At 41.4% G+C, this 25393-nt stretch overlaps 1 protein-coding gene across 1 annotated transcript in view; it reads right to left on the bottom strand.

The window, feature by feature from the left end:
* Atp13a5 (ATPase 13A5) overlaps positions 1–22657 on the bottom strand; it is a 139620-nt gene extending 116963 nt beyond the window's left edge. The window contains 1 exon segment of the mRNA NM_001191657.1: positions 22475–22657. Coding sequence (NP_001178586.1) covers positions 22475–22537 — 63 coding nt within the window. The 5' untranslated portion in view covers positions 22538–22657.
* Positions 22658–25393: the final 2736 nt, after the last annotated feature.

Raw genomic sequence — 25393 nt, 5'->3', positions numbered from 1 at the left:
GGGATGCAAGGATGTTTCAACATATGACAGTAAAATCCACCATATAAACAAACTAGTATAAGCAAAAGCATAATAGTCTCATTAGATGCTGAAAAACCTTTTGATAAAATCCAATTCCTTCATGATAAAAGTCTGAGAGGTCTGGGATGCAAACCACATACCTAAGTATAATAAAGTCTATAGAGCAAACCAATAGCCAACATAATATTAAATGGAGAGAAACTTAAAGAAATTCCACCAAAATCAGGCACAAGGTTGATATAGATAGATAGATAGATGATAGATAGATAGATAGATAGATAGATAGATAGATAGATAGATAGATAGATAGATAGATAGTGATACATATATCTGTATATATGTATATGTATATACATATGCACAACTAAAAGAGATCAAGGGTGTACAAATTGGAAAGAAAGAAGTCAAAGTATTGATATTTGCAGATGAAATATTAGTATACATAAGTCACCCTAGAAACTCTACCAGGGAACTCCTACAACTGATAAACATCTTCAGCAAAGTGGCTTTGATACAAAGTTAACTAAAAGAAAAACATTCCAGTAGCCCTCCTTTATAAGAACTATAAACTGACAAAGAAAAAAATAAAAGAAACACCACACTTCACAACAGCCACAAATAATACAAAATATCATGCTGTGACTAACCAGGCAAGTGAAAGATCTGTATGACAAGAACTTCAAGTCTCTAAAGAACAAAACTGAAGAAGCTATCAGAAGATCTCCCATGCTCTTGGGATGGTAGCATTAACATAATAAAAATGACCATCTTATCAAAAGCAATCTACAGATTCAATGCAATTCTCATCAAAATTCCAATACAATTCTTTACAGATCTTGAAAGAGAAATTCTCAATTTCATGTGGAAAAATAAAAAACCCAGGATAGCCAAAACAATCCTTAACAATAAAAGAACTTCTGGAGAAATCGCTACCCCTGATCTCAAGCTGTACTACAGAGCAATAGTGATAAAAATGCCATGGTGTTGGCATAAAAACAGACAGGTTGATCAATGGAATAGAATAGAAGACCCAGAAATAAATCCATATACCTACAGACACTTGGTTTTTTGACAAAGATTCTGAAACCGTACAATGGAAAAGAGAAAGTATCTTAAACAAATGGTGTTAGTCTAATTGGATATCTGCATGTAGAACAATGCAAATAGATCCATATTTGTCACCCTGCACAAAACTCAAGTCCAAGTGGATCAAAGACCTCACACAAAACCTGATACATTAAGTCTAATGAAAGATAAACTGGGAATAACCTTGAATGCATTGGTACAGGAACAAACCTCCTTCACAGATCAAAAGTAGCTCGGACATGAATACCAACAATTAATAAATGGAACTTCATGAAACTGAAAAGCTTTTGTAAGGCAAAGGACACTTTCAATAGGACAAAACAGCAACCTATAGATTGGGAAAAGATCTTTACCAACATTACGACTGACAGAGGGCTAATATTCAAAACATAGATAGAACTCAAGAAATTAAACACCAACAAACCAAATAAACCAATTAGATAATGGATTGCAGAGAATTCTCTAATAGCCAAGAAGCATTTAAAGAAATGTTTAATATTCTTAGTCATCAGGGAAACTCAAATCAAAACACTTTACTCCAATCAGAATGATTAAAACCAAAACTCAAGAGACAGCACATGCTAATTCAGATGTGGAGCAAGGAGAACATTCCTCCATTACTGGTGGGAGTGCAAACTTGTACAACCACATTGGAAACCAATCTGGTGTTTTCTCAGAAAATTGGGAATAGTTCCTCACCAAGACACAACTATACCACTCCTGGGCATATACCCAAAAGATGATCCAACATACTACAAGGACAATTGCTCAACTGTTTCATTGAAGATTTATTCTTAATAGACAGAAACAACCCAGATATTGCTCAATCAAAGAATGGATAAAGAAAATGTGGTATGTTTATACAACACAATACTCCTCGGGTATTAAAAACAGGGACTTCATGAAATTTTCAGGGAAATCGATGGAACTAGAAAATATCGTCCTGAGTGAGGTAACCCAGCCCCGGAAAGACATGCATGGTATTCACTCACTTGTAAGTGGATGTTAGCCATAAAGTACAGGATAACCGTCGTCCACACACAGACCTCCCAAAACCCAAATAACAAGGAGGGTCCCAGGAAGGATACTGAGTCTCACTCAGAAGGAGAACTAAATTAGACATCTTAACTGGATAGAGAGAGGGAACTGGCTTGGAGTGAGGATCATGTTTGGGGAGAGCAGAGGTGAGGGTGAGAGGGCTGGGAAAGAGAAGGAAAACCATTGGGGGACATTTCTGGGACAAGCTAGAGATCTGGGATTTGGGACCTCTGGGAGAATATGGGATGATCCTAGCTGAGTATCCTAGCAGCAGGGAATATGGAGCCTGAAGAGGCCACCTCCTCTAGTCAGTCAGGACTTCCAGTGAAGGAAGGGTGACACCTACCCACCCACAAACCTTTGACTCAAAATTCGCCCTGCCTACAAGATATGTGAGGATAAAAATGAAGCAGAGATTGAGGGACTGGCCAACCAATGACTGGCCCAACCTGAGACTACCCCATGGGAAAGAGCCAACCTCGGATACTATTAATGAAACTGCTATGCTTGCAAACAGGAGCCTAGCATAACTGTCACATGAGAGACGTCATCTAGCGTCAGATGGAAACAGATGCAGAAACTCACAGCCAAATATTAGGCAGAGCTCAGGAAGTCTTGCGGAAGAGATGGGGGAAGGATTCAGGAAGGTGGAGGGGCCAAGTGGATGTGCAGCTTGGTCTTCTTGTGGGTCCTGTAACAATTGGAGCAGAGGCTATCTCTGACTAGGACTCTGTTGCCTGCCTTTGGATCCATTTCCCCTACCTGGGCTGCCATATCTGGCTTCAGTGGAAGAGAATAAAAAGGAAACCCAATCCTGATTCAACTTAACATTCCAGGGCAGGTTGACATGGTGACAGGGGCAGAGTGGTGTCCCCTCTCTGAGGAGGTTCAATCAAGATGTAAAGTGAAAAAGTAAATCATTGAAAAAAATATAATCTATTAAAGAAAATGATAGGCTTGTGACAGTCATGATTCAGACATCCACTTTCATCTTTATTCACATTGGGTTATAATAATAACTGATGTGATTGAAAGTATGAACTAATATATTGTTTCTGAACCAGCACATGTAAATCTGGTGGAATATCTGAAGACACGAAAGGCTCTCCAAAGATCAATTTCACTTGGTTATTTTTAAATGACATTTTTTGTTATTTAAAAAATGTAATTTAAGTGTATTTTGATCGTATTCTTCCTTTCCCCCAGGTCATTCCAGATCCTCTCCCCATCCCTACCCACCCAACTTTCAGTTCCTTCCCAAAAAACAAAGACTCAATACAACAACAAAACCAAGAAGACAACATAAACCCTGCCTCTCCAAAAACCCACCAAACTGCAATCAAATAAAAGCATGAAACAAAGCAAAAACCAATATACCAATATACCAATTACTCCTGAACATTGTCCTGGAGTGCTTGATGTACCCATTGTCATTCTATTACAGCATACTAATTTTCCCCCTCACAGCAGGTGTAAGTGGTAGTTTAGTTGCTAACTTTTACCCTAGCAGCTAGTTTTTCACTCATTCACTCATTAATTCATTCATTTTTTTCTAAAAAAAAAAAACTATAATAAGATAAAGCCAAAACTATCACACCAAAGTTGAACAAGACAAACCAACAGAAGGAAAAGAACCCTAGAGTGGCACATGAATCAGACACAAACTTGTTTGCACATTCAGAAATTCCATAAAAACACTAAACTGGAAGCCATAACATACATTCAGAAGACCTGAGGCAGGCCGGGGCCAGCTCTGTGCTGCTCCAGCCTCTGTGAGTTCCTGTGAGCTCTGCTCATGTTGATTCGTGTTGACTTAGCACAGTGGTTCTTACCCTGTGGGTCATTACCCCTTTCAGGATCAAATGACCATTTCCTAGGGGTCACCTATGACCATCAGAACGCACAGGTATTTACACTACAGTTTATAACAGCACGAGGAACTGAAGTGTACTGAAGTGTCCCAGGGTTGACTTAAAGGACCTTCCTTGGTGTCCTCCGTCCTCTCAGGCTCTTATTCTCATTCTGCCTCCTCTTCCACGGGGTCCCCTGAACTCTAAGGGGAAAGATTTGATGGAGACATTCCATTTAGGGCTGAGTGTTTCCAAGATCTCCCACTCTCTATCTTAATGTCCAGTTTTCGGTCTCTATATCTGTTCCCATGTGCTGCGGGAGGAAGCTTCTCTGATAATGGCCAAACACAGCACTGACCTATGAGTATGCAAAATATCATTAGGAGTCATTTTCCTGATAGATTTTTTCTTTTCTTAGACCAGTATCATCTGGTTTTTACCCCATCTATGAGCTATGTAGTCTCAGGTTCTTGGTGGCCCAAGCAATCTGGGTATGGGTTCCATCTTGCGGAGTAGGCCTTAAGTCATCAGTTATTGCTTGATTACTCGTAATCTAAAAGGTTTCTGCATGACAAAGGACACTGTCCTTCAGACAAAGCAGCAACTTACAAAATGGGAGGAGATTTTTACCAACTACATATCCAATGGAAGACTAATATTCAAACTATATAAAGAACTCAAGAAGCTAGATATCGGGAAGCAAACCAATTAAAAACGAAACACAGATCTAAACAGAAAATTATCGATAGAGAAAACTCAAATGGCTGAGAAACACACAAAGAAAAAATGTTCAATATCCTTTGCCATCAGGGAAATGCAAATTAGAACTGCTTAGAGATTTCATTTTGTAGTTGCCAGAATGACTAAGAGCAACAAAACAAGTGACAGCTCATTCTGGCGGGAATATGGAGTAAGACGAGCACTCCTCCATGGCTGGTGCCGTGCAAACTTGTACAGCCACTATGCAAATCAGTGTGCTGTTCCCTCTCGAAGATGCTGCCGCCTTAAGATCCAGCTATACCACTCTTAGGCAATTTACCCAAAGGATGCTTCCTCCTATTAATTACAGAGGCATTTGCTCACTCATGGTCGTTACTCCCCTACTCACAATTGCCAGAAATTAGAAACAGCTTAAATGTCCCTGCACAGAAGAATGGATAAAGAAAATTTGCCCGATGATATATTCGTTCATTAAGAAAAAGGGACATCATGAAATTTGCATGCAAATGTCTCAAAGTCGGAGAAATATCTTCCTGAATGAAGTATCCCAGACTGGGGAAGATGAAAACAGTATATATTTGCTTAGATATGGATGTTACCTATGAAGTCAGTGATAATCCAGCTACAATCCACAGACCGCAGAGGATAGGTGTAAGAGCCGCAGTTCTCAACCTGTAGGTTGCAACCCCTTTGAAGGTCAAGCAATCTTTCCACATGAATTGCATATCAGATATGTACATGACAATTCCATAACTGCAAAATTACAGGTACAAAGTAGCAACAAAATAGTTTTATGGTTGGAGGGTCACAACAGGAAGAGTTATATTACAGGGTCTCAGCATTAGAAGGGTTGAGAACCACGGTCCCAGGAGGAACAGATAGATATCATTAGAAAAGGGAAATAGAATAGACAGGGTGGAGCGGAGGGGTAAAATGGAAGGATTGAGTCAGGAGAGGAAGTGGAGAGGGGGTTGTGGGAGGGAATGCAGGAGAGACGGCTAAAATTAAGGGCCACTGGAAGGGTAGTGTGGAAACCTATATGAAGATAATCTAAATGAAATAGCCAAATAATGGGGGAAATAGAGTCTCCAATGATCATCTCCCAGCCCCAAATGAAGCTTCCAGTACTGAAATCGTGTTGCTGGCTAAAGGGGTCTCACATGAGTCCCTTAACAACCCAGGCTGGTACAAGACCAAAGGTTGCTTTCCACAAACCCACAGCGACCACCCCCCCCCACTGCTGAAGACAACAGTCAGGCAACTCTCTGAAGATGAAGATGTCAGGAAGGTGCCACATAGAGCCTTCACCCTTATGTTCAAGCATCTTTGGTACAAGAAGGTATACTGCATGTTTTCAAACGAGAAACATAAACACCAGGCCAGCAACAAACTTCTATCCACAATGGTGTACCATCTACAAGATACGCTAGAGCACTTACTTAGTGGAATAGATACCGTGGGTGGGCTGGGGGCAGGCAGGGAAAGACCATGACGGATCAGGTGTGGGAAGGACAGAGGGAGAGAGTCCTGGGAGAGACAACTTGAACTGGGGAGCATTTTGGGTGTGAGCTAAAGAACTAGGACAAGAGAGACTCCAGGGAATCTACACGGGTTACCTTAGTAAGGTAAAACTCTTAGTAAGGGGAGATGTGGAGCCTGAACTGGCTATCTTATGGAACCATGCAAGGCTTCCAGTGGAGGCATTGGGGGTGTGTGCTGTCCAATAGGTTGAATTGGAAATTTTTCTTTGTTTTTATTTTCTGGGGACTCTAAATTCCCACATCTGGATCACAGAGCTATGATATTGGGAATATATATTTATATATTTATATTTATATATGTATACAAGAATATATATATATATGATATTGAAGTGTTTTTAATGACAGAACCTTGTGAATTTTAAGCCAATTTATATCATGCATTATATATAATGTCATATAACAAATCTCTTTGTTTAATTCTTTGGACAGTCTTTATCTTCAGTATGACCTTTTCCTCAAAATTAGTTTTCCATTAATAAGGAAGTGGTGGATTAGAAGTTGTTGAAAGAAATCCTTAAACAGGGTAGAAATGGCCCACGTTTATGAAGTAAGATGTATATCTTACTGCTCTGCTTATCGTGGGCTGTGTGACCTCAGGTAACTCATTCCCAGAATTCCCTATGGAACAAAGAGGAAGACTCACTGTACAGGAATGCTGTGCTGAGTCAAGACAGCATCTGCTTGCATGCTCTGTACAGCGAGCATAAGCTACAGAGTACTCATGTAGGGAAAGGAGCCCATTGCTAGATGATGCAGTCCTAGTTTGATATTATCAGTGAAGATGCTCTAATTTAATTCAGAAACATGCCATTTCCATCAGTGTATGAACATTCCAAGATCTCTTCCTCTCCCTATACTCCCTCTGCTTCTATAACTCTTGGTCTTCTCTGGGTATTATAGCTTTATTAGACCCAAATAATATAACTATGCCAGCTCACATAGTACATGACGAATATACAGTCAACGATTTACTTAGAAACAGTCAGCGCCAAGGCCCAAGAGTGTGAAAAAGCAGAAGCAGAAAAGCCTAGAATTTTGGTTTCGCTCATAGCTGCAAAGAGTTCACTCATAAACACATTTTTGGTCTGTTTGTTTTCACACTGCATTGACACTGATAATCACAATTCTGTTGCCTACTTAGTTTTTTTTCTGTATAATTTCCTTTTATTAAACAGGGGAAATATAGCCTAGCAAGGCTTCAATGAAACCATTAAAGGCACAGACTGCTGATAACCTCTTAAATTGGGACAACTCTTTGGGGAAGGCAAAGTTACAAATTCTATAAAGAATTATAAAGAAGTTTCTACCTGTAATCGATAATTCTTCAGCTGGAAGGATGCCCTAATGAAATAACACATAAAAGAAAGAATAATGAATGCAAAATGCTCTGTGCAGCATTATCTGTAATAGCAAAACTATTGGGGGAACTGAAATGTTAGCCAGTGGTTCAGTGAGTTTTGAAATATCAGAACAATGGTCTATAATGAAGCCATTAAAAACACAGTGTATGGTGTCAATGCAGAAACCTAGGACCATCTGTAAGACAAGGTTAAATGGAGAGAAGACATGCAGAATGCATGGAATCAAATAGCAGCAGCACAAAATTTAGCCCGACTGTATCAGAAATTACATTAAATGTAAACGGTCTTAATACCACAAGTGAAAACAAGCCGTTAAGCTAGATAATAAAGGTATGCTTCATGCTGTTCCTAAAGGACATGCTTTAAATATAAATAAGCCAGAAAGTTAAAAGAGGAACAGAAAAAAAAATACCATGCAAATGTTAGTGAAAAGTTGAGTATACTAATGTCAAACAAAAAGTCTTCCTCCATAGATATTTAAGAAAGGAAACATTAGGGGGGAAGAGTAGGGCACTTCATGATAAATTCAATAAGAACACATCGACTACAATTGTCATTTATAATTAAAACAAATTTATAAATTATAGTTAAAAACATTCTTTGAGCCCAAATGACTTACGAGTCCTTTCAAATATTTAAGGTTGAAGTGAAACTGTTCTTGAGTAAACTCCTTCATAAATGGAGGATGTAAGAATGTTTCTAACTTGTCATAACAAGGTCAGAATTACCCGACACTTGAATAAGCATGTTGAAAGAAAAGTTATAGGCTATGATTTACATCACTATGTATGAAACTATCATAATATATGTTATATAACCAATGCAGTGACATAACGGAAAGGGAATACATTATTACCCAATGCTATTTGTCTTAGGCATACAGAGTCAATGAGTCTTTCCGTGTTAATGTTTGGGGAAGTGGGGATGAAAAGGTCTGTACAATAGACAGAGAAAAAGAAAGACAGGTGTATATGGTTACAAATAAGTAACTTGTTTAAGTACAGATAGATTGTAACTATTAATAAACTTAATAAGTGAATCTATTAAAGTGGCAGGATGGTAGATAAATACAGGAAGCCCAATTTTATTTGTATGCTGTAGTGGGTTTGCCTAATGCTACTGGTATTTAATGCTAATATTGTGGTCCCCAAGGTTGGTTGCCCCAGTGAGGAGAGAGTCTGAACGTAAGATGCTAAAAGACCCTGCCCCCAAGTTATTTCTGATTGGTAAATAAAGATGTTAACAGCCAATAGCGGGTTTGGGGTGAGAGAGGAACCATGAAGGAGAAGAAAGTGCAAGAGAGGAGGAGAAACTGCCATGGGTTAGGGATCAAGAGAACATGGCCCTGTGTGGTGGTCAATTGGAGTTAAGAGCAGCACAGATGAAACAGTAATAACTCAGGGTATCGATGGGAAAGTTGATTCTAACAGCATAGAGGGTGGGCAGCTGCCCAGCTCCTGTGCTGTTTAAGGCTTATTGTGAATGTAAAGGCTGTGTGTGTCTTTCATGTGGGAACTAAAGCGTCTAAGGAGGGATAGAAACCCTGGGTTAGGATTAAATACTGTTCTACAACATTATGTATTAGTAGAAAGTTGAAAGTCAATTAAGTACAAGTAATAGAACAAAGAAAAAATTCACTTGCCTTGTACTAAATCTACAAAAGGTGTGCAAAGCCTTGACACTGAGAACTCCGTGCTACTGCTGAGAGGGTGAGGGCTAAACAAGTGGGAAGATATAAGAAATGTGGAACATCAACATTCCTCTCCCATTTAACAGCTCACCAAGTGCTTTCGTGATCACTAATTAAATGACTCTAAAATTGCTGTAGAAGTACCTGGAACCTAGGATAGTCAAGAAAATAATTCAGCACCAAACTGAAGCATGGAGGACTTGCGCCAGCAGAATTGGGAATTTTCAGCAAAGCCACTGTAATTAGGAAGACTCATTGCAATGCTTTGAATATGCTTGACCCAGGAAGTGACACTAATAGGAGGTGTGGCCTTGTTGGAGTAGGTGTGGTCTTGTTGGAGGAAGTGTGTCACTTTGAGGGTTTTGAGACCTTCCTGCTAGCTGCCTGGGAGTCAGTTTGCTCCTGGCTTCCTTTTGATGAAGATTTAGAACCCACGGCTCCTCCAGCATTATGTCTGCCTGCATGCTGCCACGCTTCCTGAAGTAAAAATAATAGACTGAACTTCTGAATGTGCAAACCAGCCCCAATTAAATGTTGTCCTTTATAAGAGTTGCTTTGGTCATGGTATCTCTTCACAGCAGTGGAAACCCTAAGACAACTCTGTATGTGTGATAGATACAGGGGAAAAAGGATAACAAAGGACAGAGCAGAGTGGAGAAAGGCATAAGATACCATCTTCATCCTTCCAGAGAAGGAACCACTGCAGTCAGAGGTTTAAGGTACTTAAGCAGGGCTGGAGATAAGGGAAGGATGCTGGGGTAAATAGGGTTCCTATTCATCTATGTGTCCTATGCAAAAGTCCACTTTTATTTAAATGTGAAAAAAACTAGTCCCTTGAAAGAGGAAATAAGAGAACTTCAGTAGACAAACGATTCTTAAAACAAGAAAAATGTGTTTGATTACTTTGAAACTAAAGGAAACTAAAGGCAACTGTTTATCAAAGGGTCTTGGGAGTAGGTGGATGATATATATATATATGTATGTATATATATATATGTATATATATATATATATATATATATATGGTTTGGAATTCATAGAATCACTACAAAACATAAAAAAAGAATTAAGCTAGAAAATGGGCCAGAATGGGGGTCTTAAATAGAGAACTCCAAGAAGACTAAAAATGATCCAAAGCCTTTGAGAGGGAGCGTGGGACTTTGTTAAAGAAATATGAACTAAAGCCACAATGTGTCACGGGCCAATACAACCATGACCATCCTGAAGAGAAACAAGTCAGAAAACTTGTCCATGGTGGAGGACTTGCTCTGAAGGCACACCGATGCCACAGACCACAGATCAGCTAAAGTTAAGAGTACTGACTGCCCCGAGGTGGTAAAGAGTGGGAACAGCTGATAGAATCTTCAGCGGAAATTTACTACAAGTGTGAATTGGTATAAACACTTTTAAAAGCAGTATCGCAACAGATATGAATATTCTACTCAACTCCTGGAGTTTTGTATGAGAGACATGTAAGTGTCAGCTTCATAAAGTGTGTTGAGCCAAGCTTGACGGTGCATGCCTTTGCTGTCAGCATTTGGGAAGTAGAGGTAAGCGGACCTCTGTGAGTTCAAGGCTAGCCTGATCTACATAGTAAAGTTCCAAGATAGCCAGAGCTACACAGTGAGACTCTGTTTCAAAATACAAAACAAAAACAGAAAACAGAATAAAACAAAAAACAAACAAACACAAAACAAAAGAACAACAAAAAAGAAAAAGGTGGGGCCATGCTTCTTGGAATATTCAGACCAGTTGTGTTCATGAAAGCCAAGGAAGGTCCTATCAACAGAAGAAAGACGATAAATCTTCTGCTGTCATCTAATGGTATAGTTTTAAAACTTTTAAGAAATAACCTCTACTACTTAGAGCAGTGTGGAAATGTTTCCGATGGCAGAGTGAGTAAATCGAGTACTGTAAAGAGCAGTCTACAACTCTACTGCAAAGCTCAAGGATGAGCAGGCGTGATTGACAGCAGCCGCTGGGCTGTATGCGTGGATACCATCCTTTACTGACATCACGGTGTTACCTGCCAAGAGAAGGGGTGAAGGAAAGAGACGTGGAGTGAGGTTCACTCTGGTTTATAAGACACTGTCTTTCAAGCAAATGGAAGGAACTGTTAATGGTTTTAGCGGGAATGTTTGAGAGAGGGAACGTAGACTTCAAATTCAAAGCTGCAACAAATGAGAGGGCCGGACTTGGTGGTGCCTGGTGTTGATCCTAGCTCATCGGATGCAGAAGTAGGCATGTCCCTGTGAGTTCTAGGAAAGACCGGACTACATAGCAGGGTCCAAGACAAGTAGGGCTACATACTGAGACCCTGTATAATAAGCGAGTAAAGAAAGACATAAAATAAAATAAGAAGGAAAGTAGGAAGTTCGGTGATCTGGTACTTCTGTAGCTGCTCCCTGATATGATGGGAAGGAGCATGAAAACAGGTAAAATCTCATCCCTAGTAAAGAACTCCCAAGTAAAGATACTGTGGTGATTTGAAGGAAAATGACTCCTTAGGCTCACAGGGAATAGCAGTATTAGGAGTCATTGTCTGGTTGGAGTATATGTAGCCTTGTTGGAGAAAATGCATCGCTGGGGATGGGCATTGATGTTTCCAATGCTCAAGCCAGACCCAGTGTCTCTTCCTGCTCACTGCCTAGATGTAGAACTCTCAGCTACCTTTCCAATACCATGTGTGCCAGTGTACCACAATGCTTCCTGCCATGACAATAATGCTTAACCCTCAGAACTGTAAGCCAGACTCAGTAAAATGCTTTCCTTTATAAGAGTTGATGTAGTCATCGGGTCTCTTCACAACAATAAAAGCCTAACTAAAAATGATACTTACAGTAATTTTTTTTAAAGCTGGGAACATTGTGTTAGCGAAATAGCATCCCACTACTTGGGAGGTTGAGGCAGGAGGATTGCTAGCTCAAGGCCTGCCTGAGGTACAAAACGAAGTCAAGTCTTACCTGGGGAACTCAAAGAGACCCTTGTCTCAAAATAAAAATCACAAAAGATCTGGCGAGAGAACTCAATTGAAGAATATCTGTCCAACATAAATAAAGCCTGAGTTCAATCACTAAGACAGGGCTGGGAGAGAGAGAAGCAAACAGTGTTGGAGGGAGGAAGAGAGAAGAAGCAAAGGAAAGGAAAAGGAAGGAAGGAAGGAAGGAAGGAAGGAAGGAAGGAGGGAGGGAAGGGAAAGGAAGGGAAAGGAAGGGAAGGGAAGGGAAGGGAAGGGAAGGGAAGGGAAGGGAAGGGAAGGGAAGGAAGAAGGAAGGGACTTATAGAGGAATATTCTGAAATATGTGTTTTCCCTAGCAAAGAGGAGAAGCAATGCTTTTGCCTCCTTGACCAATCAGCTTCATAAACCTTAGTGAGACTCCTCTGTAATAATTTCTCAGCTTTTCCAAGGACATAAGGTCCGGTGGAAGATCTGAGGTCTTTGCAGAAGCCTTATTGATTTATCTGGAAGCCCTGTGTTCAAATGCTCTCACTTGGCCCACCAGTGCTTTTGGATTACAGCTTATCACAATACATTCCCTTTACACTAATTAATCTTGGATATACTTTCATTTTAATGAGTGTTTCTTCAGACAGAGTCATGCTTCTTTCCCTAAATATTTGTAGCATACAACACCAGTAACATCCACTAAGAGATGGGGTTTAGAAAAGGGAGGGAGGAAAATACCCAGATTGATATAAATACGATGCAGGCGTGGATGGGAAGATGTGAATGTCCAATTCATGGTTCCTTGCAGACACTGAGCTTTGTCACAGTTTACCAATGGGATCTCGGGATTCAAGTTCCTCAGTCTTTTTCCAGCTCCCTACTCTGGAGGATACCAGGAGCACATACCCGGAGGAGTGGTTGGGAGGAGGGTAGAGGTGCGAGGAATACAAAAGATACTCATTGTGAGCAGGTGGCTTGGTAAGTTTCCATCCGGAGAGAGGAGGCTCAGTTTCGGGGCTGGCAGTGAGAACAACCTACATTCCAGGAGGCCAGAAACCTGATCTGCCATTGGATATTGGTTTGTTTTCTCTCTAAACACTGCTATTCCTATATTTCTTTGATTCTATCTAGAATTCTTAATGGTAAATGCCAGGAGATAGACCTCAGCCCTTACTGTACTCTCTAAGTCCAGGACACAGAATCCCACATAGGAAAGACAGTGAAATAGACACATTGTTTCTACAGAGGCTTTAGTGTCACAGTTCAGGGCCAACTGTCTGTGCAGGTCTGCCATGATAGCCCCTTGTCTTTACACGTATCCTAGTGCCTCTGGAAGTTCTCTCTTCAACTCATTTCTCCATCACATTCCAACCAGGGCTTACGCTTACTGAAACTTGGACTTCTCATGTGAAAAATGTAGCTGGTTATGAAGCACATCAGAAACAGTTTGATATCAGTTAAAGGCTGAGAGCATGTCACAAGACCGTCAAATTCAAACAGCTCCCTCCCTCAACCAGATGTACGACTTTGGGAAACCCACTGTGCCTGTTCTGATGTCTCCCTTTCCTCCTCCATTAATGAGGGTAATCAATAGCTGTCTTCTGCAGGTGCTGTGAGCTAGTAATAAAACAGCCCGGAAAGCAAGCCCCATGCTCCCTGATATGTTTTGAGCATGAAGTATGTGTTGAGTTAATATTGTCATGGGTGCCATTTCAACAATTCAACGAAAATTTCAACAGATTATTGGCTAGTTCTTTTGAATTCACTGTAGAATAATTTGGCCACAGGCAACACGCAGAACAAAATGTTATTTCTAAAGGTGATTGATCTACTGGCTTAAGTAGATCTTTTTACTTTTCCCAAAGAGAACAGGTTGTCAAAGTTAAAGTCAAATAGAGGCCCCCAAAATAACACCACTCGCCTTTATAGTCTATGAAGCTGAAGAGAAGGGCTTGAGGGAAGACCAAATTGATTCAAAGATTAGCTGAATGTAGTAACCGCACATAAACATGCACACACACACACACACACACACACACACACACACACACACACAGAGAGAGAGAGAGAGACAGAGACAGAGACAGAGACAGAGACAGAGACAGACAGACAGACACAGACAGACAGACACAGACAGACAGGCAGGCAGACAGACAGTCAGGCAGGCAGGCAGGCAGGCAGATGGAGAGACACAGGGCAGTATAACAAAGCATCCTGACTCTGATACTTATGCAGAGTATATCTCATGTTTCAGAGCTGAGCCTCATTTTCCACAGTTATTAAATGGGTGTCTGATGAAAGCTCATGGAAAGCACCCCATAAACACCTCTTTGTTCTCGCCCAGGTAGCTCCTACACTTGCCAACAGAGGCGGACTGTTAGTGGAGGAAATGCCTAGGGAAATGAATATTGGAGCATCACCTCTTGGAATCTTTCCACTCCTGTGGCTCCATGCCTTGGAACATTCCAGTTGCTGAATTTTCATTGTGTCTAGAATATCTACTGACTAGTTTTCAGGTCTCCTTTTACTCTTGTTTCCTGTTCATCGGTATAGCCATCTGAAATATTTCGTTGCATATCCACAGCTATAGGCACAGTGGTGCACGAATGGATACTGTGGAATGAATGTTTCATTTTATAGTTTACAGCACATTCCTCAGCCTTACGTAATGGAAGAAAGTTACTTACTCATCCAAGACAGCAAAAGCACCCTTTCTGTGTATGTCACCGTTTCTATGTCAGTCACCCTTTCTATGTGTGTCAGTCACCTCTGGAAAGAGCATTGGCAGCTGAGTTTGCTTTTGTTGCTGTTCTCGACTTATTGTTTGTGCCTTTCTTTAGCTATTTCATTGGCCGGAAAGATCTAATCTCCTTAGAACAAGTTAGCTTTCTCTGTGCAGAGATCAAACTTTACTCACTGGAATCAAAGCCAAGGAGAGCAAGGGAGGGCAGAATCCATTATATGTTATCTTTTATTTCCAAGCAACAACCCAGAACCACTTTCCTATTTATTTTTTTAAAGATTTATTCATTTATTATATATAAGTACACTGTAGCTGTCTTCAGATACACCAGAAGAGGGCATCGGATCTCTTTACAGATGGTTGTGAGCCACCATGTGGTTGCTGGGAATTGAACTCAGGACCTCTGGAAGAGCAGTCGGTGCTCTTAACCACTGAGCCATCTCCCCAGCCCTCACTTTCCTAATTATTAACAATTGCCCATTTGTTTCATTTCTCTGGACACACATATTCCTTTACATGTTCAAAGGGAGATGTTCCAAAACATCTGCTCTTTACCTCTGCCAGGACACTGAAATTTTCTTTAATATTAAGATCATATTATGCACATTAAATGGACCACATTGGTATGGTCTTTATTCACACACCCTCTGTCCCAGTTTGGCTACATGTAGTGATTTATACTGTCACTAAGTCATCCCGTCACTCACCGTGCCTACTCCCTAGACAGTACTGTGTGTAGGAAGAGGAAATCGTTGTTTTATTTAGGTTTGTATATTTACTTATTTTTGCAGTTTTCAGACAGAGCTCTGCCCCATCTTGCCAGGCACTTACTATGTGGGCCAGACTGGCTGTGAGCTTTCAGTGACCCTCTGGCTTCTCTTCCTGAGTCCTGCAATTGTAAGCATGCCTCACCATACCTAGAAGAAGAACTCTTGTATCACCTTTGCTTATGTCAAGTGGGGTTTTTTTTTATTATTTACTCAGCTGTTATTTAATTATCATAATGATCTGTGAAGTTGGTTTTTCTGGTTATTTAAAATAAATGTTATTCCTATTTATAAATTATTGCATTTGTAGATCAAACAAACTGAATTTGGATGATGTTAAACAGTTATTAAGTTGTTCGACCTGCTATACTTTGCCTTGTGTTTTGTTTCTAGAGTAATAGAGACCCTTTGGTCAATAGCAATGCTAGTCAAAGCCAAGTACTAAAAGAATAAAATGAATATTCTGTCATCTGACTATGGACATCACCCAAACCAACCAGTTATACAATGTATTCCAGTGTTTTTCATGCAAAGGAGGGTACAACCAGGGACCCTCCGTTGGTGAAGCAGATAGGAGAGAGCAGCAAGTGTGGACCACAGGATAATAAGATGCCTAATTGACTATCGTGGACAATTTTGAGAACCAGTGTTTGTCCTGCATTAAGGCCAGGGGACAACACAAAATGCTCTCTGACAAGGCGATTGGGGAATAAGAGTGTCACTGATCAGAAGAGAAGCCTCGGAAATGATTTGGTTCCAATAATTTCTGCTAAGGGAAAGCCAATGACTCTACTCATCTTTGGCCACGGAGAGTCTACTGTGTGCTTTACAGGTAGTCCTCACAGGCTGCGCATGCCCTTGTAGGACAACGGTGAAAGTATCTTAGATTTCTGGTACTGCTTACTGAATTTAGCTTCTGAAACAGGACAAAGTATAGAATCAGACATTCCTAATTCTTTTCTGGAAAAAATTTAGTTTTACCACTAAAAACAAATTTCTGGGATTTTTCTTTAAAAGCACAAGTTAAACAGAACCATTTATTATTCTATCAAACAGTCTACTCTTAAGACCTCCCAGGATTAATTTTTTCTGACTGTATACACTAACAACTAAAATTCACACATAATAAAGTCAAACACTTTGACTACTATTTTATACAGAACTACTAAGCCCGTATCTCTGCCCTGCCTCACCTTTGATGCTATGAGTCACTTAAATCTACCAAGGCCTGTTATAGTGTATCTGCAATATCCTGGCCACAATCCAGCCTAAAGACAAATTTAAATCTTGATTCTATCACTGATATTATCTATTCCTCACAGCCAGGTGTCACTTGAAGGTTGGTAAGCTTCTTTTCATCCAAGTTGTTAAAGATGTTGGCAGGTACCAACAGGAAACCTTTTATTTTTTTTAAAATGTGCATTTCAATATTGACCCTTTGAGATTCTTTTCAGAGAATGTGGGGATGTCCTTTAATGGGGTGTGTGATACATAGGACACTGCACAATGATTGCTACAGTCACATCTGATTTTTTCATAGCAAACTCTTCATGTATTACTTCTTTTTATGATCTTGGCACTCAAGCACTTACGGTTTCCCAAATTTTCATCAAAGGAAGGAGAAATACACTTAGCACAATTTCACCTATCTGTTTGCATCTTTCCATTTGCATAGCCTAAACATAAGATAATAATAATAATAATAATAATAATAATAATAATAATAATAATAAACTATGAGCCGCTTTCTTGTCATAGCATTTTCCAGAGTGTAGACGTGACCCTCACAAAACTTGTGAGTTGGAAGGGCTTCAGGCAACCAGCAAAGTCTATAGAGATTTGTACACCATCTGGTTAACTAGAGCTCCTTGACTACACCCCGGATCCCCTGCCTTAAAGAAGTTTCTAGTTATGGGACAATCATTACCAACATGTGAAATACCATCCTTGCCCTTCTATGCCTTCCACACCAAACAGCCATTTCCCTTTTGAGTTGGTCCCCTTTGGGATCTTGACACCTAAGCGCTCAGTACCAGCAATGGAAGGAGAGCACAGAGAACCCATTTGTGACTCACGTGAATAAAAGTCGTACTGGTGACCCTCTTGAGGACTAAGTGAAGACCATGCTCAGAAAGTATGGAGAATTCTTGCAAACAGAGGCTAACGTAGAGGCTAACGTGTGCCTCCAGAGTGGCCTGGATCACAGGAGATGAAGTGGGTTTTCTTCTCAGAAGGGTAACAGTGACAAAGCATCATCTACAAATCTTCTCACTTCAGCCACCCCAGAAACACATCCAGCCCTCCTCTCTCCATTCCTTCATGACAGCCAACACTGACTCCCAATGACTCATCCCATAGTTGACCCACAGCCACAGCTGTGGTCACTCAGTGATGGGTAAAGATACAGTGCCACTGTGGAACCAGAAGAGCAGGTCCAGAGTTTCCCCTGGACTCTGATGTTGCAGCAGATACACCTTTAGCTAGGAGTTCTATTACCTCCTCCCATCGGACAAACATGCTCGACCTTATTGACTCAGGGGTAAAGACACCTAGAAAGCCAGTGCTGGCTGAGCCTAAAATGCCAGACACTTCTTCAGGTACAGCTAAGCCATCCAAACTCTCTGGCCTGGTCATGGCACCTACATCACTTTGGAGGGGAAATAAAGAGTAACCTCAAAGACTGACCTGGGGGGTGACCTTCTCAATAATGTCTCTGTGTCCACTGTTACATGAGGAACAGAAGCAGTCAGTAGCTCCTTCATCCAAACACCCAGTTCTGAAAAGTCACCAAAAGCCATAGTCCACAGCCTGACATGAGGGAGTTTGTGACTGGAATAACCCACTTCAAATTTCAGAACATGACAGACTTGAATGGCTTGTCCCCCAGGATAAGAAACTCACTTTCAAATCACCAGAAAATCATAAAGGGTTCCAAGTGAAGTGTGTCTCAGCGCTGGGCCTTTTCTGTTAACTGGGCTAAGATGATAGATGAAGACTCTTTCCTATATGTCTTGCCCATGTGCATCATCAACCCACAATGCTTCATTGTGGGTTTCAACTCAATGATGTTTTGAGGAGTCTGGGCCCACTAGTTGGCTGTGTGTTATTCGCACCGACAACAGCCCGAGTATGAAGTGGTGTGGGTGGTGGTAGGAGTTGGTTTAGCAATGGTTTGTGAAGGCTTATGCTATTTTGGGATTATGAGTGTCTATAAAAGGCGATGTTTTAATGTCTTTTGTACATTCCTTTCCCTTCCTATATCTTGCTATATATAGGCTTAATATGTCACTTTAAAAAAAAGAAAAGTCTAACCATTTCACATTCATAGTTCAGCTTCAACAACCACATAAAAAGAAATCAGAGATGAGCAGCTCTATCCTATTTGGGGTACTTTTGCAAGATTTACCAGCAAGGATTTTAGTAACATTTACTTCTCCAGATACACTTACAAATATGTTCACCTTTGTGTACAGACCTTTACTAAATTAATCTTCTTATAAATAAAAATGTGAAATAATATGTGTCTTTCATTGAGAACATCCTCACTTTTTATTATTGAGGTTCGATAGAGGAAAGTTCAGGAGACAGTCTGTTCACCCATGTACACAGATGTATACACACATGTACATACATGTGCACACATATGCACACATGAAGGATCCCATGAATCCCTATGCATAGGAACAGAAACACAATGATGCCTTCCTTCATAGAGGTTCAGACGGAACTGTATCCAGACTCTCTGGCACTGTTGCCCACCTGCCTGTTCCACCTAGCATCTCTCAATCTGAAGCGATAGTGACAAGTCACTCAGGTTAGATAATCCATCTAACGACCAGAATTTAAACCCAAGTCAGTCCAAGGTGAAACTCATCTCTCCCGGCATTGTGATACTCAGTCTGAGGGTCTGTGTTATGAAGAACTTTTAGGTCTCTCAACAAAACTGACAAGAAAGAAGAGAAATTTGTTTGTGAATGGTGGGGCAGGAGAAGCCCTTGGGCAAGTCACAGATATAGAAAGAAGAAAAGGAAGGGGAAAGTCCCAGTTAGAGCTGGGCTATAGCAAGGAAGATGGGACATGGTGGGACTACGTTGGGAAGGTCAATGACAGCCTGTAAGGTCAGGGTCTATCTTCTTGGTCACCTTGTAGGTACCACAGGCATCCGAATTACCCAGAACTGAGACTGGACAGTGAACACTCAGATGCTGTGTCTTGGTGGATTACAGTCTGAGAGCAGGAGTCATAAATGAGGACGAAGCTAAGCTCTGCAAGCTTATACAATGCTTTCTACCTATGCTGACCTTAGCAGAACAACCCGAGAGTACACTTGAATAATTCACATGCCTTCTCTGTCTGCTGAAGAGTCTTCTTGGCCATGTGATAGAATAAGGTTATTATTTGGTCTAACAGTGTCTACTTTTTCCCTCAAATTCTCTTCCAAAATTGCCCCAGATTGCTAACTTACAGTGCTGAATGTACACAGATATCACACTAGGCCCTGGAGAACCTTCAGGAAAGGAAGAGCGAGTGGGGAGACACTGTGGGTGCCACTGTTTCGCAACCCTAAGGTGAACCCTAAGCCAGACCCAGGTTTAATTTGATCTAATGGTTGGTTTTTGATTTTTGGTTTTGGATGTTTTATTGTTTGGTTGGTTGGTTTTTGGTTTTCAGAAAATTCATCTCCAAGGTCTATAAACAGGCCACTCAACTATTTGGCTAAAAGTTCTAACATTTTTGGCTTTCCTCTGAACTCCAAGGTCTGAGACCACTAAGCAGTTGACTGCAGGACAGCAATTGCCTGGAGATGAGTCACAAATTCCCGGTCACTTTACTCAGTTATCCCATGGGCTGGAGTAAGGCTTGCCTCTGTGCTGTCTGCCCCAGAGTAAGATGTGGGGAGGAGACTCCACTGCCAACCTCCCTCCAGAATGTCCCAGTAAAGTTATCAGAACACCATTATTCCCAATAGTATTCCATAAGATTACCAGAACACCATTATTCCCAATAGTATTCCATAAGGTTACCAGGACATTATTATTCCCACTAGTATTCCAAACAGAGGTTTCCAGTGGCAGCTCTACAAATACTTGATCGATCATGAAAATGAAGAAAGCCCCTAGCACTGGCCCCATTACTCAGTCCTCTGATTGCCCTTGAAAACGGGACAGCTAAAATACCACATGCAACACATAGTTAAAAACAAGGCTCCGAGCAATGTGGTGCTCTCAGGACAGCCCGCCTCCATACAAAATTAAATAAGTAAACAAACAAATAAACAAATATTCAATTTAAGAATCAGATGATGAAGTGGTGAGCAGGGCTGAACAGATCCTAAAGCGCTGTGGCATCACCAAGTTCAGTGACATATGACGAAGCCTGCAAGTGGGCTATGTTTGCAGTTTTTAATTTCCCAGAAGCCCAAATAAGAAGTAAAAAGGAGCCCATGGAATTAATTCGTATAATAGATTCTATCCAACTTAATCTACCTTAGAATTAATTTATATAATAGATTCTATCAAGTCGATCTACCTAAAATATCATTTCAATCCATAACCAATACAAAGAGGAGTAACCAGATATTTTAGCTAAATTCTAACTTTACCATGTATCTTACACATAGAAGGCCTTTCAGTTGGATCAGCTACTCTCCTAGCATCCAAAAGTACACAAAGTAGCCATCCAGTTGCACAGCATAGCTGTAGATGCAGTCATTTATTGACATTGGGTTAATAAATGAGAATAGCGGGGCTACAGGTAAAGCTTCCCCAAGGACTGAAGAGACCACCGGGGAAACTAATGCTGTTTGCTGTAGGAACCAAGATCCCGGGTCCACTTCTGTCTCCATCCATTCTTCTGTTCCTTTCCCTGCTGTCTCTCCTTTTCTCACCTCCCACCTTCACTGCTCCTCATCTCAGAGTCACTGCTTGAGTGTGGCCAGGGTATAAAGAGTCAAGGAGTAATCTGGATTTCCAGCCTGTCTAATGACCTCAGATGAGCTACCCAACCTCCTCCGTCTCACATGTCTTTTCTATGAAATAGGATTAGTTCCTTCAGTACCAGGTTGTAAGGATTAAGTGAAATCGCAAATATAAACTGCTCAGCACCGAATGGACACTGAGGAGCTTCCGAATCTTTAGTGTCTATTTTTAAAGATTTATATAAGTTTAGGAGAAGGGGCAATAGGAAAAAGGAAGCAGAGAAAGAGATAATTTGAATGTGCTAAAATCTCAGACTAAGTGTGATTTCCTTTGCACTCAAGCCTCCCTCGATCTCAGTAAACAGGGACGCACAATCAAGCAGGAGAAGGATCAGACAAGAAAGCTTCCATTTTCACCAGTTTGTCCAATGCCATGGTGGCCCAGGTGGTCAGGGGGAGAAAGCTCAGTGAGCGCCATAGGGGAATGAACCCCTGTGACTCTGCAAAGTGTCCAGGAAAGGCCGCATGGTCCACTTCTCAAGGATTCGCTCAGCCATCCAGAGCAACTTGCTCAGTCTCTGCACACGCTCGCGCGCGCGCGCACACACACACACACACACACACACACACACACACACACACACCGCTGCCGCCGCCATTGCCAATGTCACCAGAACCAAACTGTTCCAGGTCCAGAACCAGCCCTGCTGCTGCCACAGTCTCTCCTCTCCTGTACCTGCAAAGAACCCTTGCCCACTTTGGGAAAGCAGGAAAAAGAGGGGAGACTCACCAGCTCATTCTCCTCTCCTTCATTGAGCACAGCCTGGTGACCATCCGTCTTGCTCTTCTCCATCTCGAGCAGCGAGTGTGGGTTCTTTCTGACCACTGTCAAAGCCACCTGTGCCTCTGTGACTCAGGCACTACTTGTCATCGCTGTTCTCAGGTGCTTACAAAACCCGCTGGCACCTTGCCCGTTAGAACAACAAAGGAGAGTGAGGAGAGCCTCTCCTTGGCCCCAGTATTGGTCTGTTCATTTATCTGCTTGATGTATGTTTTTCTTCCTAATGTTTATTTACTAAGCTACATGTGAAGCGCCTCCGGACCGAAGGAATGATGGGGGTTGGGGGGAACTGTGCACTAGAAAGTAATTTCACATGCTGCTCATCAAAGTCCCCGGCAAAGAATGGAAATGGCCACTGTGTTAAAAAGACAATAGAGTCCTATTTGTCTTATGGGGGCTGTGGAAACCTGTGGAATTTGGAGGAACTGTGAGCTTGGTGATAGTGTTGGTGGAAACTGGAAGAAGAGATTTGTAAGACACCTTCTGGAATCAGGGAAAATGGAGTTATAATCCCCACTTTCCTGAGGACCCTGGATAAATCCCTTGTAGTGTGAATTTCTGGTTTCTGATATGTAAAATGTCACTGATGATTGTAGGGCTGAGACGAGGGCTGATGTGATGATGTTTGCAAAAGGCCAAGTGTAACTTCTGCCACCTCCAGTGAGAGGCAGGTAATCAGCTTCATAGCAATCACATCACTAATCAAGGCAAAATGCTTTGGAAAGTGAACTGCAGAAGAGCCTGACTCTAAAGTTTACAAAACTGGAAGGGGAGCAAGGAAGATGAGTATTAGGGATATAGCCTGAATTTCCCACCCCTGAATTTGATATTTTTCTCAAAGGGGGTAAGAAAATGGACCCATTCTTGGATTAACTGATTAATTTGTAGTTATACACAGAGAGAGAGAGAGAGAGAGAGAGAGACACACACACGACATACATATGCAGACACACACAAAGACATAAACACAGAGAGACATACACACAAGACACAGGCACACACAGACACACACACAGAGACACACAGACACATAAATGTATGTGCACTGTGCACACGTGTATACACACACACACACACTTTGCCATTTTCTTTGTGGTTTCTTGTATTTAGTCAACTGAAGGCAAACCTTATCTCCTGTCCATGGGAGGAAGTTGATGGTGGTGAAAAGCCTTGGAAGGCTGCACTGTTCTGTTTGTTAAAATCATCACATGTTCCTTGAGTGGGCTCTTGTGTCCTCCTTGACATTCAGGACAAATCAATGTAATTTCCAGCCCTGGAAGACGTCATTGCAGAGAACACACATGGGGCACAGCTTTTCGTGTGAGCAAAGCAGCTGAGGAGCCCTTTATCCAGAAAACTAATAGTGTACCAGGTGCTGCAATCCAGCATCAAGTCAAACTCAGATTTGAGTATGGCATTCTGGTAAGCTCTGGTGAAAAGCACACATGGCCACCCTTTACCTATTACCTACAAACCCACTAAAGTAATATCAACTGTGTGTCTGAGCCACATGACTAAATTAAATGCACCAATGAGTCATGACTTGTCTAAGGTGGGCCCAGAACCCCACTCTAAACAATGACAGTAAATGAGGGCCGCTAAAGGGGGCAGGTTAACCCAGGAAGAAAAGATTTCCTTCCTTCCTTCCTTCCTTCCTTCCTTCCTTCCTTCCTTTCTTTCAACTTTTTTCCCTCCTTTGAAGGTGCACGTGAGGATGTTGTACTCCAAGCACAGGGATTTTATGACCAGAAGGAAAGAGACCGTCTCCAGCTCTGGTGAATGAGTCTTACTCAATGAAGAGGGTGGGGGAAGGTGAAACAGGTTAGAACCACTCCTCATGCTCTCCTTAGCAGAAACAAGTTTCTCAACACCCACTTCTCAGTTGAAAGGAAAAACAGATTTGGATGCCTGATCTAGATCCCAAAACTCTTTTGTTTTTGTCTCTACTTATCCCTAGAGCCTTACTAGAACATTCTACTTCATCATTACTATTGACTTTCCTACCTGGGGAAAATGGTTTCATTAAGACAGACAGTATCAGTTTTTAGCATTTCAGGGCTTCCAACTTTGATACCACAATCTTCAATTTGTAAAATTTTAGAGCTACACCCTTATGAGGGATGGGTACATCGGACAGTAAGTTAAGGTTTCTAGAGACCAGTCTTAGAAGAAGTAATCTGTATTTATGCCAAAAGAGGGCTCATCTCTCAGACCACACTTCCCTGAAGAGTGGACTGTAATTATGAGCCAGCTGAATGCCAGAAAGGAGATGTGGATCTGGGGGCCTCCTGGCAGTCAGTCTCAGAGAACAGCAAAGGGATAGGTCAGCCCAGATCTCTAGGGACTCACAGTACAGAAAAGAGCAGAATGTCGGCACACTGGAAGGACTAATGTGCAAGGCGGAGGTGAGGAAGGCTTGAAGGCTTACAAAAGTGAGGGCGGCAGAAGTCAAGAGTCTCTACAGCAGCTGACAGGAAATGGAGAGGCTATGGTATCTCATCATATGGCCTATGATCTCCTAGCAACAATTACATGGATAAAGAAGGCATGTGAATGTTGGTACATGGCCAAAACATAGATGTAAATGTCCAGTCCCTCTGTATGTAGGCAGAGCCAATCACTCCTTTATTTTTCCATCTTGCATTTCTACTGGACCAAAACAGTCCACACATTCTCTACAGATACAATACAATGGAGGTATAGCTTTAGTAAACACAAATATGGCCGCTCACATTGCAAGCATAATGCTTGTGATCGTTCCCATTCTCTGCCTTAAATATCAAATTAGAGAATCAGTACCTTCAGAATCTCTCTTCTGTCCTCAACTGGTATCAGGCACACAGGTGATACACAGATATAACAGCAACC

The sequence above is a fragment of the Rattus norvegicus genome, chromosome 11 (assembly GCF_021556685.1).
Source record: "Rattus norvegicus strain SHRSP/BbbUtx chromosome 11, alternate assembly SHRSP_T2T, whole genome shotgun sequence".
Lineage (NCBI taxonomy): Eukaryota > Metazoa > Chordata > Mammalia > Rodentia > Muridae > Rattus > Rattus norvegicus.
The sequence above is the reverse complement of the archived record's forward strand: the minus strand, read 5'-3'. Positions and strand labels throughout refer to the sequence as shown.